A 14615-nucleotide genomic window follows, 5' to 3' on the forward strand; every position below is an offset into this window, starting at 1 on the left:
TCTGGATCTCAAACCACTTGCATGACAGCACTGCATGTCTAGATGTAGGTTTAGGTTACGTACGAGCTTATGTGAAGTAATTCTTTACCAGATACAAGCAATCTGAAATGGAAGGCATGTAGACCCATACCATCAATATAATGTAGTTACTCCACAATAATAACCTAAATGACAGAGTGAAAAGAATGGAGCCTGTACAGAATAAAAATATTCCAAAACAGGCATCCTGTTTGCAACAAGACACTAAAGTAATACTGCAAAATAATGTGGCAAAGCAATTAACTTTTTGTCCTGAATACAAAGTGATATGTTTGGGGCAAATCCTATATAACACATTACTGAGTACCAAACATAATAGTGGCTGTATCATGTTATAGGTATGCTTGTAATCGTTAAGGACTGGGGAGTTTTTCGGCATAAAAAAGAAATAGAATGAATCTAAGCACAAGCAAAATCCTAGAGGAAAATCTGGTTCAGTCTGCTTTCTACCAGACACTGGGAGATTCAGCTTTCAGCAGGACAATAACCTAAAACACAAGGCCAAATCTAGACAGGAGTTGATTACCATGAAGACAGTGAATTTTCCTTACTGGCCGTGTTACAGTTTTGACTTAAATCTGCTTGAAAATCTATAGCAAGACCTGAAAATGGTTGTCTAGCAATGATCAACAACCAATTTGACAGAGCTTGAAGGATTTTGAAAAGAATAATGGGCAAATGTTATGCAATCCAGGTGAGGAAAGCTCTTAGAGACTTGCCCAGAGAGACTCACAACTGCCAAATATGATTCTAACATGTATTAACTCAGAGGGTTGAATACTTATCTAATCAAGACATACAGTATTAGTGGGTTTTTTTCGTAATTTTTTTAACATTACAGAGTATTTTGTGTTGTTTTTTGACAAAAAAAATGACAATTGAATCCATCATAATCCTAATTTGTAACAAAACAAAATGTGGAAAAATCAAGGGGTGTGAATGCTTTCTGAAGGCACTGTAAATGTGTCCAATGACCTGATCCACAGCAATGAAGGTGAAAACATATTTTGAAATAGCCCTACTTCATTTTTGTCTAGATTTAAAGTAACACAAAACGTTTCTCCCTCAAAACAGAATAGCACATGGAACAGTGGGTCATGTTTTTAAATGTAGATCATTTAAATGTTATAGAAATGTAATGGAAACAGTATGACGCCGCGCCCCTGTGTGGCTTAAAATAATGTAGGCCTAATTATACGGCACCATAAGATCATCAACCAAGCTGAGAGTGAAAGATGTGTTGCGCCCTTGGAAAAATCATCTGCAAATTCTAATGAGGATAATGATGGTCTTATGCACATTTTCATACATTCTGTGATAATTCTGCAAAAATAAAATGCATGTAAAATAACATGCTAAATTCACAAAATGTCACAAATCTAGGCTACAATAGGCCTAATAGCATGCATGCCTAAACCTTAACAAATGACAATCAACCACTGTACAAATGACACTCGATTTATTCAATAACATGTTCATTTTATAGGCTACAGTAGGCTAACACCAAGAGCACGAATAAGATGTAATGGAATAGGTACATTTGAAGAGTTTAATTCAAAATGTTATATAGACCTACCCATTTTCAGAAATGTTGGTAAATTAGCTTTTATTGTTTAAACAAATTATTAAAGAGGTTAGTGGGTTTTTTCACTATCTAATCATGGCATGGGGTTGTTCGATGACAGATATGTATTTGTTTAAAATCTATCACTTGATGGTTTCATTTCATAGAGACAAATAATTACGTGTTTTTCAAAATGCTACATATGCGCCACACTCTCAGAGAAATAGGTAGTACTGCTATGTTTTACAGAGTCAAATGTAACAAGTAACAAAAAAATATATAAATAAATGTACAAATGATACATTTAGAACACAATATACATATTTTTTAAATCAACTTTTTTTCATACAGTAATATGAGATCTGTATGTAAAACAATTAGCCTACATTTTATATTTTACAGGATATGAACAATGGATGTATAACATTTAGCAAAAAAAGTATAATAATCATAGACAAGAAAATCTGAGAACAGTAATATTTTACACATAAATTAACGTACCCATAAGCAATCATTTCTGATGAAAAACACAAATGTGAAAAATTGGTGGATATAGCTTTTTGGAAAAATGTGCCTACAATTTCAAAGATAATTTCCAAGAGGTTTTAAGTGTTAATCTAACAATCTATGTATTTATTTCCGTGCATAAAAATGTCGAATCTGTGTGTCAAATGTGAAAATAGGCTATACGGGAAACGTATGAAAACGAAAAGGCAAACCCTTTTGTTGTCGTAACTAATAGACACCTGCACTGCATTGTAAACTGCCTGTGTAGGCTACATCTACATAACGAAGGCTATTTAAATTGACGATATATCTTTATCTCCATAATGTTTTTAGAGTCGCAGTAATATCTCTACTTTGAAAAGTACACTGCAAGCTTATTTGAGATCAAATCAGTATTTATATGCCCAATTAATATCCACCTGGTGGCGCTAGAAGCCAGACAATCTCTTGCAGACACCAGGGATGCGTTCAGCAAGACGCAACGTTTTGCAATGTCCAGGTAGCGAAAACATGCGTCTCTGACATGTAGAATAAGGAAATTACGTCGGGTCTATTTGTAGTATTTCTATCTGCAACGTTCGAGAACGTTTTCGTAATGTCTTATCAACAAGAGAAAAATAGGCAAGAAAATGGTTCTTAATCTAGATTTTGTTTGATATAGGCTTCATATCTAAAAAATAAAAAAATTAAAAGCATGTGATTAAATGTTAAACTTTCCATAAATGTTTCATGATTTTCCCATAGGCCCATTAATGTAGGATTTTTCATAATTCATAATTCAGGGAAATTCATAATTCAGAGGCCTAGTTTTAAAAGGCGCGCCTTCAGCTACCATTGTGAATTATGATTAGGCCTTTTTAAACAACATTATTGGTAGAGTTAATAGGAGTCAATTGTAGTGGTTATTGATATTATTCAGGTTGTTGATGTTGTTGACGCAGCTGATGTGCGAGGCAGACACAGAACCAAACGGACCCGGGGGTTGGAGGTTGTGACTGTGGTAGAGAGTCGGTGGCGACCCCGGCCAATAAGAGAATCCAGACGAACCGACGCCTGGACCAACCAGGTTTAGCTTTGAAATCCCTGAAAAGGGAATGGGGGCAAAATTACTCTGGAATTTATAAAGAGCTTGCTCTGTTGATGAGGGTTGACAAACCTGAGCCAACCCGTGAAAGTCGAACTTGTAAGCATATCGCTTCCCATGGACCTTTGTCATTATGTTTTTGTCATAGTAGTAGCGCAATGCGCGGCTGAGTTTGTCGTAGTTCATGTTGGGCTTGCTTTTGCGCTCGCCCCATCGCCGTGCCACCTCATCTGGTTCAATTAGCTTGAATTCTCCATTCGTCCCTTCCCAGGCGATGCAGGACATGTTGGCGCTGTCTGACAGGAGCTCGAGGAGAAACTGCCATAGCTGAATCTGTCCACTGCCTATTCAAAATAACACATAATAGTACACATTTGTGACGGTGACAATACAGCAAAATAAGCATTCATCCTTTGATAGGCTATTTAAAAAATGTATTTAACTTGATTTCCAAAATAAGTGGCCAATTACGCATCAAATAAACATGTCGATAACCAATCAGTAGTTGGGACAACAATTTGGTTAAATTTCCTCAATGTCTATGTCTTACAATTATAAAAGCACGAAAGAAAAATATTTGTCCAAAAAATTGTGCCTAATTCACAAAAAACCCAATGACGTATTTATTGTCCACTCTTGTAGAACCCTTTTTTAATCGGGTTATCATTTTCTTTCATGTGATTAATTATCTCTAATCAAATCGATGGCAGTGCTTCTATGGACGGTAGATTATTACAATTATTAAAAGGTAAAGCTTATATTAATTCATAAAAATGCTCTGAATGCCTATAATGCTGGGTTGGGATGCATATAATAAATACAAATTAAACAATTTCTTACCTTTTTGCACTCCTGTGTTTATGGGACTCCAGGATGCACCTTTGCTTTCTTTCAACAGATTTTCTGTTGGATCTGCAATAGTCCGGTCATTAACACAAATAAATATGTTATTAAACCAATATTATTAGAAAATATAGCATATATTAATGTAAAATAAGTATTGATTGCAAAATTATGTTAAAATACAATAAAACATTAGAAAATTCTGTAAACTAAATCCTTGTTCCACGTTGAAATAGCTATCTTCAGATTGAAAATATTATAAAAAGCCTTTAAACGCTATGGTTTCATTTTATAATCTAGTCTCTAACTAATGCTCGGTTTTCTAATATTTGTGGTTTCTTCCTCCAAGCTTTACGGCTGAAGCCAGGAAACGCGTTCAGGAAAGAGGATATCCGATTTCCGACAAAAGAGGAGACGGGTTACAGATTGAAAAGGCAGAGCAATCGCTAGCTAGAAGCAGAATCACTACCCAAGGAATAAAGACGATTTCCCTCATCTGAATAGCCCATAAAGAAATAATATATCAAATGTCACGTACAAAAGCACGAACCTGAGAGATACATGTTAAACATAAGGTTTCCTCCGCAGTTCTGTCTCATTGTAGCTGTTGTTCAAGAAAGGGTTGGATTTCATTCGGGCAAAGATTTTTATTAAACTTTATCTCCTAACTGTGATCTGGAATAAATGTGGGACAGATTGAAGTTTCCAGGCAACTGTCACAAACCCCATCTCTGAGACAATATTCAGACAGCAATTTCCTCTGGTGCATTGCTTTAATTAAAAGAGCAATTTGCCTCTGTCATCTCTCCCCGGTCTCCACAATAAAAAGATCCGAGAGAAATTCGGTCTTATCAATCCACCATCAGGGTTTAATAAAGTTTCCGCGTTAAGATCAGAGTTTCTATGGAGAATTGAAGTGTTTGACATGGAAAACCAGTTCAGATCCCCTCTCTTTTCCGCCTCTTTACCTCTTTGCAAACACAGAGGCCTATTTCATGTATGAAAATAATATTGACCTTAAAAACACGCCTCAATGCACCTGGGAAAACAAGAAAAATGTATCACCGACCTTATGTTTATAGGTATAAGGCTATATGCAATCGGAGTGAAATGAGGCTAAATCTAAAACAATATCTTAAATTATGTTTATCGATGTAAAGCCACGAGAGAACAATTGTCTATTAATCAAAAGCAATCCTGCGAGGACGAGCGTCCAAGCTACCTCACAAGACCCCATCCATGATCCACAAAAGCCCATTAGCCTAATAATAGCATATCAATAACAACAATAGGCCTAAAAATAATAATAACAACAATAGGCCTAATAATAATAATAAAAGGAATCCTAATCATACTCAGAACCATACACATGATCATGATCATAATAGGCCTAATAATACAGAGGCTCGGTATAATAATAAGAAATAATAATTATTATTATTAAAATAATAATGCATTCTCTTTATTAAGATTTTCCTTGAAATACAATAACTGTATCCATATAAAAGTGGCCTAGTCCTAGCCTAAGGAATATGAAGAATAATACACTGTGGGTAGATAACATTAATGAGATCAGCTGTGAAAATATTCAGTGAGTAAGTGTAATAAAAAGGGAATGACAGCCAAACAGTATTTAAGGCAAACACTTTATTAGCTGTCATATGCCATGGACATGCAAAATGTACAGCAAATTGTAGATTTTGTAGACGTTTTATGCTACTTTTACCAACTTAATAGTACCTATTTCTAATCACAACACAGGACAATAATTAAATGCACATAATCAACATAACATATTCAATTTCTTGTAAATCAACATGCGTTGATGCAAATGTAATATTTTCACGAAAATGTGTTATGACAGCTAATAGTTGTCCGGGGCAAAGATAACAGGAGCAAACGATATGAGACCAGAGAGTATGTATGTGACTGCTAAACGAGGCTATTATATGACTCATGAAGTAGGCGATTATATTCCACGTCCCCACCACGCCTCTCCCTCCACGCGTTCCGCTGCTGCTGCTCTCAGAAGAGTTGTGTCTGGCGTCCCAGACTTGCTTTAGCTGCCTGAGTCTTTAAACAGGTCGCAGGCAACTTAAAACAAGCCTCGAATGCTAGATAATTTTCGAAAGGTTTGAATGAAATATTTTTGGCCCATTCTGGTGTGTTCCAAGTTATAGTTTCAGTTTTGATGTCCTTATAGTGTCCTTATAGTTTCAAATAAATATTTGTCAATTCAAACAAACGATAAGCTCTAAAACACTTCAGGTCGAATCATAATTTGACACCTGTGCGCATAAATCATATTGTCAGTGGTGGTAGTTATGCACGAATCTCAAATTAGGATTCCACCCTTAAATAACACTTTACATAAAGTCTATTGACTGTAAAGCAATCCCACAGAAATACATATATAATTGTATACATCTGATTACAAAATGAGACCATTCCTATGTGCGCACAGTAAATCGATGATGAGAAGCCAAGACAAGTGCAGTGCCTCCTGCATTTAAAATAATTACCAACTCGTTCACAGGCAAAGAGAGTGCTAGGCTACCTAAAAACTATTTATATCTTCTCTTACTCATCGTTGGACTTACCAGTTTTTCGGGATTGAAACACAAGCAACACTGGCCTAACCTATTCCCCCACCATCCGAAACGACTGCCAAGCTCCTCTGCACTGTGCGGCCGTTTTAATCAGTCGGGATAGAAATGTGTATTTGGGAAAGGTGTGTATAGTTGAACATTTATTAAAAGATCCTGGACTGGGTGTGGGCCTGTGTCTTTTACCGGTCTGCGGTTCATGAGCAAGTCTCTGGGTGTGTAGGCTGACGCGGAATTGAATGTACTGGACCTGAACTGTCAGACGACACAGCAAACAAACATTCAATAAGGATGTGGCAAGTGTGATTTAAAACGTAATCCGGTTCAAGAAAACATGCATATATTATACACAACTTGGCAAAGGTGTGGCAGTCTCAACGATAGCCTGACCCTACATAGTGGGGCTATCCCCCAATTTAAATAGTTTATTTGGTCTTAAATGAGTTTGTCATGGCTGCAGTGGTCAGCACCTTGGACAACTCACATTGTCTGGCTGCATGTTAGTGCCTCTTGGGCCAGGTTTGGAGAGAAGCCTACTTCATTTCAGATTAAGAGCCTTCTGCCTTCATTCATTCATACGATGGTTTTTGAGTGAAACATACACTACGTTGCCAACAGTATGTGGACTTCTGCTCGTCGAACATCTCATTTCAAAATCATGGGCATTAATATGGAGTTGGTTCCCCCTTTGCTGCTATAACAGCCTCCACTCTTCTGGGAAGTCTTTCCACTAGAAGTTGGAAAATAGCTGCGGGGACTTGCTCCCATTCAGCCACAAGAGCATTAGTGAGGTCGGGCACTGATGTTGGGTAATTAGGCCTGGCTCGCAGTCTGCGTTCCAATTCATCCCAAAGGTGTTCGGTGGGGTTGAGGTCAGGGCTCTGTGCAGGCCAGTCAAGTTCTTCCACACCGATCTAGGCAAACCATTTTTGTATGGACCTTGCTGTGTGCACAGGGGTATTGTGATGCTGAAACAGGAAAGGGTCTTCCCCAAATTGTTGCCACAAAGTTGGAAGCACAGAATCGTCTAGACTGTTGTTGTATGCTATAGCGTTATGATTTCCCTTTACTGGAACTAAGGGGCCTAGCCCAAACCATGAAAAACTGCCCCAGACCATTATTCCTCCTTCACCAAACTTTACAGTTGGCACTATGCATTGGGGAAGGTAGCGGTCTTCTGGAATCTGCCTACCACACAAGCCGTTGTTGCTCCTACATGTTTGCACTTCACATTAACAGCACTTACAGTTAGCCGGGGCAGCTCTAGCAGGGCAGAAATTTGACGAACTGACTTGTTGGAAAGGTGGCATCCTTTGACGGTGCCACGTTGAAAGTCACTGAGCGCTTTAGTATGGGCCATTCTACTGCCTGTGTTTGTCTATGGAGATTGTATGGCTGTGTGCTCGATTTTATACACCTGTCAGCAATGGGTGAGGCTGAAATACCCGAATCCACTCATTTGAAGGGGTGTCTATATACTTTTGGGCATGTAGTGTATGTTATTTCAAGGCACAAGCACAGAAACATTTTGTTTATTTCTTTGTTCTTTTTTAAAAACATATTTGAAAGTATTTTCACGTTTTATTGATAGCCTACCTTTAGGGCAGAGAGGGATATAGCAGAGAAAGTGAGTGTCGTAACTGGGGGTCGATCCATTGCCTCCAGGGGCATGTATGTGGCATATATTGTCGATTTCATTTGGTTCAATTTTATGGCTCTTTTGATTGTTGTCACGGTAAAAGAAAGGTGATCCTTTGACGCCCCAGTTTAGCCCCCAACCCCTCTTTTTCTGTATAGGCTTCATGGTAGGCTACTACAAAACACAACATTGCAATAACAAATGGTGGAAACAATAGTGATCTCTTGCTTTTATTTATTGGAAATAAGATACAATCTGACAAGAACAATATACATCCTATCCTAACAGAAAGGTGGTATTTACCCTGGTTTATGTATTGATGTATTTGTCATATCATGAAATGCCTATGTGATTCACTTGTGTTGGAGTATACAGCTAGCGGCTGTGGCAATGGGTTCTTAAGACTCTACCACGGGCCTTTAAACAGATAGATAGCTAGCTATATGACCTGATCAAGAGTGCGGTTTTTTTTTAAAGCAAGGAATTGCCACAAGCACTCTGTTTCCGTAGTTTGAATAAAGTCTTTATTGCCTATTTTAATACATGGCATGGTCAGTACATGGTGGCCGCTGGAGGATAGTGTCGGGTGGACTTAGTGCTGGATTCTGCGGATAGACTGGACCTGGTTGGTGTGAGCCTGGGTGCTGTACTCATTGTAGTGTCTGTACTCTCCCTGGTGTCTGTCTCTCTCCAGGATGTACTGGTAGCCACGGTAACCGGGGAACTGATAGGCCACCCAGCTGTGAAGAGAAGGGCACATGTTATTCACTTGATCATTCTAATGGGACTCTATCACACAAAATATATGAGGCTGCTATCTAGGTGATATGTGACCGGATGCAGTCCTAAGCTGTTGTGAAATGTACAAAACCAATCGTCTTGGAAAGTAATGGGTGATTATGTCTTTGTCAATGTAGTTTACGTATCAGAGCCTAGAGTGTTTGTAACGAAAGCATATATAGGTTACAGAAATAAGAAAAGACTTACGCTCCGGAGTTGACTTTAATTGAGGGAACCTCCTTGCTGCACCAGCCCATAGCCTGTAGAGAGGGGTAGTCATCGCACATCTCGAACTTGCGCCCCTGGAAGTCTTCACACTCGTACAGAGTCACCTTGCTGTCACTGTGGTTCTGTTGATAGAGGTGCAGGAGCCTTGATTAGTTTTCATATGGCCTCATCATATTTCAGAGATTTGGGAAAAATCCAAAACAGATGGATTTGAGAATTGTGGTATGATGGTACTATGATACAATATAAACACACGCATCATATGTGAATATATTAACCTTTAATAAAACATACATTTTATTAAATATGCTTCAGATGGGTGCTTTTCTTTATCCTTGAAATTTCATTTGTGTGGGAGGAACTTACAGCACACTTAATAGGTCTGAAGGAAAGCATATGCTCGGTTCTGTAACTGCTGTTTCCGCTCCAAGCCTCGTAACGGGGGTAGTCTCCCTTCTCAAGGATGAACTGCTGTCCCTGGAACTCAGGGTACTCAAAACCCACCCAGCTAAACGACAGGCAGGGGAGAAAGAGGGAATGAGAGAGAAAGAGAGAAAGAGAGAAAATAGAGTGTCAGGTTAGTTAACAGAAGTGCAACGCCCCATGGCACAGAGCGCTGTGTTGATTACAGGACAAAGGGCCAAAGCAAACACCACATGCTGCGCCTTTGGACCATTATCAGATCGCCAGTCAGCCGCTTGAACAGACCACAAGGCAGGCAGCTGGGACTCAATGGAGATTACAACAGTAGCCTACTTTGACTGACTGGCAGAAACAAAACAACGAGCTACATTTAAGGTTAATAACGCGCACAAAGCGACTATCTCATGTATTGCGTTCAGCTATAACATTTGGTCCAAACAATGTAAAAATGATACATAAACTATATTGCACACAGATTGCCCAAATCAGGCTATCAAGTGTTGAGTGGACATGATAATGATAACGAAACGTAGCATTGCCATACCAAGCTTTGCTTATCAACTGATGGCAGGCTCACAACAGTACAGTACAACTGCAATGTAGAATAGAATATTCAAGTATACATTAGCTTCTGAGAGGAACTAAGGCTAGAAAGGAATGTTACAATGACCATATTTCTCCCTTTCTACTCAAACACAACATATGAGCTAAAAATCCTCAAAACCATTGATTGACCAAACAACATCGTGGATCTAATACAGTAATACTACATTACTACTCTACCAGTAATGTAGTACAGGTCCTCTGTGTTAGGCTGGTGTAGACATCCAAAGAGAGACTTACGGTCCATTCTCGACCTTGATGGAGCGGATCTTTTGGAATCCCCTCTCCATGATGTTCTGACACTCCAGCAGGAACTCGCAACGCTTGCCCTGGAAGTTCTCCTCCTCCCAGACAGTGATCTTGAACTGGCCCATCTGCTCCATCTGCTGAGTGTTCATGGTTGCTATTTCCACCGTGAGGTTGCTCTCTACCAAAGGGGGACAAGGAAGACCAGAGATGAGGAAACTAGGCTAAAACGGAGAGCTTCACTCTGGGTTCCCTGGTAGCTAGCTATACATGAAAGTGAACATTGATTCCTCAGCAAGGTGCGAAGCACCAGACAACCCATGTTGAATGAGTTGAGCTCTCAGTTTGCACTGGGGAAATATCAGATACAAATATATATCTCCCATATTGGATGTAATCAATCCCACTGGTTGGTACGCCGATGCACAGGAATAAGATGTTCACGTTCTACCTAGGTTGTGTGAATACTTACAGAGTACTGAGGTGGAACAGATCCAGTGTAACAATGTCGAGTCCTAGGCCCCCACTTCTGTTTTTATACTACCAAGCCCCTCGTTTACTGCCGCTTCCGCACAAGCCTTGCATACTCAGCAGCGGCAGGCTGAAAGCGTGCATTAGTCCACACCATTGTGGAGGCTCCAGAGGCCCATTGTGGGAAGCTTAGATCCACTGACTCATCAAAATTGCACCCAGAGCCTGTGCCTGCCTGATGAACCGGCCACAATAGCAACACACTGACACGACAGTTTGATTGGAAATTGGGTATAATGGCAGCATTCTTGGAGATTAACCCCAGAGGTGGGTACAAGGGCACCAATGTATGGTTGCCTCTACCCATGCCACTGCACAGCACCCAACATGGCACCACTGTCATCTCTCATTGGAAACTAAATGAGAAACAGACAGATTTTCTTTTCAGGAATAATTCATATTCTTTAATGTTGGATCATGTTTATACTTCATATGGTTGAAAGAAAGCATTTTAAATGTATAACCTTCTTAATACCTGTTTTTTTTTCACGCTAAATCTATTCTCGTCATATTAATTGAAAGGAATGTGAGAAAAGATTCTGACATGTTCCTAGTAGCACTCAATTCTCGTCCATTTACAATGCAGATTGTTCTATGTATTCAGTGTTTTTCAGTTGTTGAATTGTCAATGGGTCCAAATTGTTTCTGTGCCTTTGTGGAGCTTATGAATGCAAAGTAGAATGTGGATCTGTGGATCTTCTCATCAATATGGATGGTTGGCTTATAAATGTGTATCATATTTTATTTAAGAAGGCGCTTGGATATTGCAATGTTACTTCATGATCTGGATTCTTAGTGTAATAATACAAATGGAACCTAGTCATGTAAGTCAACTGCAATAATACCTGTCTGCAGTGACATCTTGTGGCATAACAGTTCATTACAGTGACTGATGATAATAGGCTAATTTGAAGTGAGGCAACATATCATAGAGACATATGGTCAGGTCAGGTGACGTTATAATAGAAAGAGAGGTCTGTGAATACAGTATGCATAATAGTATTGTATTTTCATGAACAAATTCACTAGGTGAGGGCTTTAGGAGGTTGTTGGCCTAACTCTTGTGCGGCGTCCCAAATGCCACCCTATTCCCTATAAAGTGCACAACTTTTGACCAGAGCCCTATATAGTGCACTACTTTTGACCAGAGCCCTATATAATGCACTACTTTTGACCAGAACCTGGTCAAAAGTAGCGCACTAAGGGATAGGGTGCCGATTGGGAATGAGACTTGGACATTCTGAATTTCAGTTTACTTCCTGAATTGACTGGATTGAAATGGAATTGACCCCAAAGCTGTGGTAGACTTAAATACACTTGCTGATGGAAATTGAAAGTAATCAGACTTCAGACTTGGATGAGTCCTCTGTAATGTGTTTTTAGGGTAGTTATACCCTTTTCTGTTGTCTCCGTGTGTGGCCACGTGTGTGCCTATATGCTTCATTTCTTGTGTGTACAGCAGCCACTTTGAGTGGGGTGGGTTCATTGTTCTCTCTTACCTGTGTGGCCTTGTTTGCCCTGGGGCAGGTGGACACGGTGACAGAGCAGTAGTCACCCATCTGCTGGCCTTTGATCCCCCATTGGAGAGATTAGATTTGTCAGCTCATCAGCAGAAGCCTAATTTCACTTGGAAATTCAGCTCTCCCTATTTGCATCTGACACATAGGGCCTACAGTAAAGGCTCATAACTCATAACTCTACTTTGAATCTTTATCTCCTTTGCAGTAGTAGTAGGAAAGTAGTAGGCTAGTCTATTCTTCTGATCTGGTCTCACGGGTCTCTGATAGAGGGGATATTGCCCGTGAAACTTTTAAATGATCGGTTGTACTATTTCTATGTTTATAAATGAAATGGAACCTGTGAAATATGATCATATCAGATGCTTTTCACAATAACAATGAATATTTACTTATTGTGCATTGGAAAAGTGTTGGCTAGTCTATATTCATTTGTCTCTGGCTACAAATATCTTTATATTTTAGAAATAACATCTCATTTCAGATATTATAGATACTATTTAATATATTATTTGTGTTGGATAAAAAGAGACAACGCATAGAAATGTCAATCTCTGGTCCACTGCACTTCGACAGGTTGACCACTTCATTTAGCAATGCTGGCACCATGTTTGCCATCCTGAGTAGCCAACCTGCAAACAGTTGGCTGAGGTGCAGGTTGGAAGAACCAGTCAACCAGGCAGCAACCAGAGCAAACAAGATTGTTTGAACATCTGTTTTTTTCTCCCTCACAGCATTTTCTCGTATCCATTCATTGTATCTTATACGTTTCGGCTAATAAACGATAGAGTGATGTGAAATGAACCAGGCTAGAGACAACTTAAGTTATCACAATTATCCCCCTTAATTTCTTTTTCAATCAATACCCCTCTATAGGGCAACATGTGTACGTGTGATAACTGTGTGGTGTAAGTGAGGCAGACTGTTTCTCAGGATCCAGTTTCTCCATGGTAACAAAGCCCTCCAGCCTGTGCCTATCTGACTTAGTCAGGAAGGTTGCGTAAGCATTGATGTATTGTCAGGAAGTGATGCTGCTATTGCTCACAGATTCATAGTTTCAGGTTACCCTTCAAATTTATTTTGTATTTATTTGATTTTTATTTATACAGGGAGTCAACATTGAGACCCAGTTCTCTTTTTCAAGTGAGCCACTCAAAAAAACACAAAGAAATAGGATGGATATTGCTAAAGAATATACATTGAGTTGCACCCCCTTTTTCCCTCAGAACAGCCTCAATTAGTCGGAGCATGGAGTCTACAAGGTGTCAAAAGCATTCCACAGTGATGCTGGCCCATGTCGACTCCAATGCTTTCCACAGTTGTGTCAAGGTTGCTGGATGTCCTTTGGGTGGTGCACCATTCTTGATACACATAGGAAACTATTGAGCGGGGGGAAACCAGCAGCGTTGCAGTTCTTTACATTTACATTTACATTTAAGTCATTTAGCAGACGCTCTTATCCAGAGCGACTTACAAATTGGTGCATTCACCTTATGATATCCAGTGGAACAACCACTTTACAATAGTGCATCTAACTCTTTTAAGGGGGGGGGGGGGGGGTTAGAAGGATTACTTTATCCTATCCTAGGTATTCCTTAAAGAGGTGGGGTTTCAGGTGTCTCCGGAAGGTGGTGATTGACTCCGCTGACCTGGCGTCGTGAGGGAGTTTGTTCCACCATTGGGGTGCCAGAGCAGCGAACAGTTTTGACTGGGCTGAGCGGGAACTGTACTTCCTCAGAGGTAGGGAGGCGAGCAGGCCAGAGGTGGATGAACGCAGTGCCCTTGTTTGGGTGTAGGGCCTGATCAGAGCCTGAAGGTACGGAGGTGCCGTTCCCCTCACAGCTCCGTAGGCAAGCACCATGGTCTTGTAACGGATGCGAGCTTCAACTGGAAGCCAGTGGAGAGAGCGGAGGAGCGGGGTGACGTGAGAGAACTTGGGAAAGTTGAACACCAGACGGGCTGCGGCGTTCTGGATGAGTTGTAGGGGTTTAATGGCACAGGCAGG

The 14615-nt window shown here is 39.9% G+C and overlaps 2 protein-coding genes across 3 annotated transcripts; both read right to left on the minus strand.

Moving 5' to 3' along the window:
• Positions 1-1481: 1481 nt before the first annotated feature.
• LOC139538413 (protein FEV) lies at positions 1482-6085 on the minus strand. 2 transcript variants are annotated; one of them, XM_071340406.1, is made up of 3 exons: positions 4588-6085; positions 4035-4106; positions 1482-3538 (listed from the first exon to the last, which is right to left on the minus strand). In XM_071340406.1, exons 1-3 carry the CDS (start codon positions 4634-4636, stop codon positions 3000-3002), a joined length of 660 nt encoding a protein of 219 aa, XP_071196507.1. In that variant the 5' UTR covers positions 4637-6085; the 3' UTR covers positions 1482-2999. The 2 variants fall into 2 exon arrangements, with proteins under 2 accessions (XP_071196507.1, XP_071196504.1); XM_071340403.1 differs by having other exon boundaries at positions 4576-6085.
• Positions 6086-8499: 2414 nt separating this feature from the next.
• LOC139538414 (beta-crystallin A2-like) lies at positions 8500-11138 on the minus strand. The gene is made up of 5 exons (XM_071340407.1): positions 11035-11138; positions 10557-10743; positions 9657-9798; positions 9270-9412; positions 8500-9022 (listed from the first exon to the last, which is right to left on the minus strand). Exons 2-5 carry the CDS (start codon positions 10712-10714, stop codon positions 8875-8877), a joined length of 591 nt encoding a protein of 196 aa, XP_071196508.1. The 5' UTR covers positions 10715-10743; positions 11035-11138; the 3' UTR covers positions 8500-8874.
• Positions 11139-14615: the final 3477 nt, after the last annotated feature.

The sequence above is a fragment of the Salvelinus alpinus genome, chromosome 14 (genome assembly GCF_045679555.1).
Source record: "Salvelinus alpinus chromosome 14, SLU_Salpinus.1, whole genome shotgun sequence".
Lineage (NCBI taxonomy): Eukaryota > Metazoa > Chordata > Actinopteri > Salmoniformes > Salmonidae > Salvelinus > Salvelinus alpinus.

What these genes read in the sequence shown, in the direction of transcription:
- LOC139538413 (XM_071340403.1), bottom strand. Translation starts at nt 4,636, where the DNA reads ATGAGACAGAACTGCGGAGGAAACCTTATGTTTAACATGTATCTCTCA. An exon ending in TCTCTCAGGTTCGTGCTTTT is followed by an intron (nt 4,107 to 4,575) that starts GTACGTGACATT and finishes GGACTATTGCAG; the next exon opens with ATCCAACAGAAAATCTGTTG. An exon ending in AAACACAGGAGTGCAAAAAG is followed by an intron (nt 3,539 to 4,034) that starts GTAAGAAATTGT and finishes TATTTTGAATAG; the next exon opens with GCAGTGGACAGATTCAGCTA.
- LOC139538414 (XM_071340407.1), bottom strand. Translation starts at nt 10,714, where the DNA reads ATGAACACTCAGCAGATGGAGCAGATGGGCCAGTTCAAGATCACTGTC. An exon ending in ATCAAGGTCGAGAATGGACC is followed by an intron (nt 9,799 to 10,556) that starts GTAAGTCTCTCT and finishes CCTGTCGTTTAG; the next exon opens with CTGGGTGGGTTTTGAGTACC. An exon ending in TCAGACCTATTAAGTGTGCT is followed by an intron (nt 9,413 to 9,656) that starts GTAAGTTCCTCC and finishes CTCTATCAACAG; the next exon opens with AACCACAGTGACAGCAAGGT.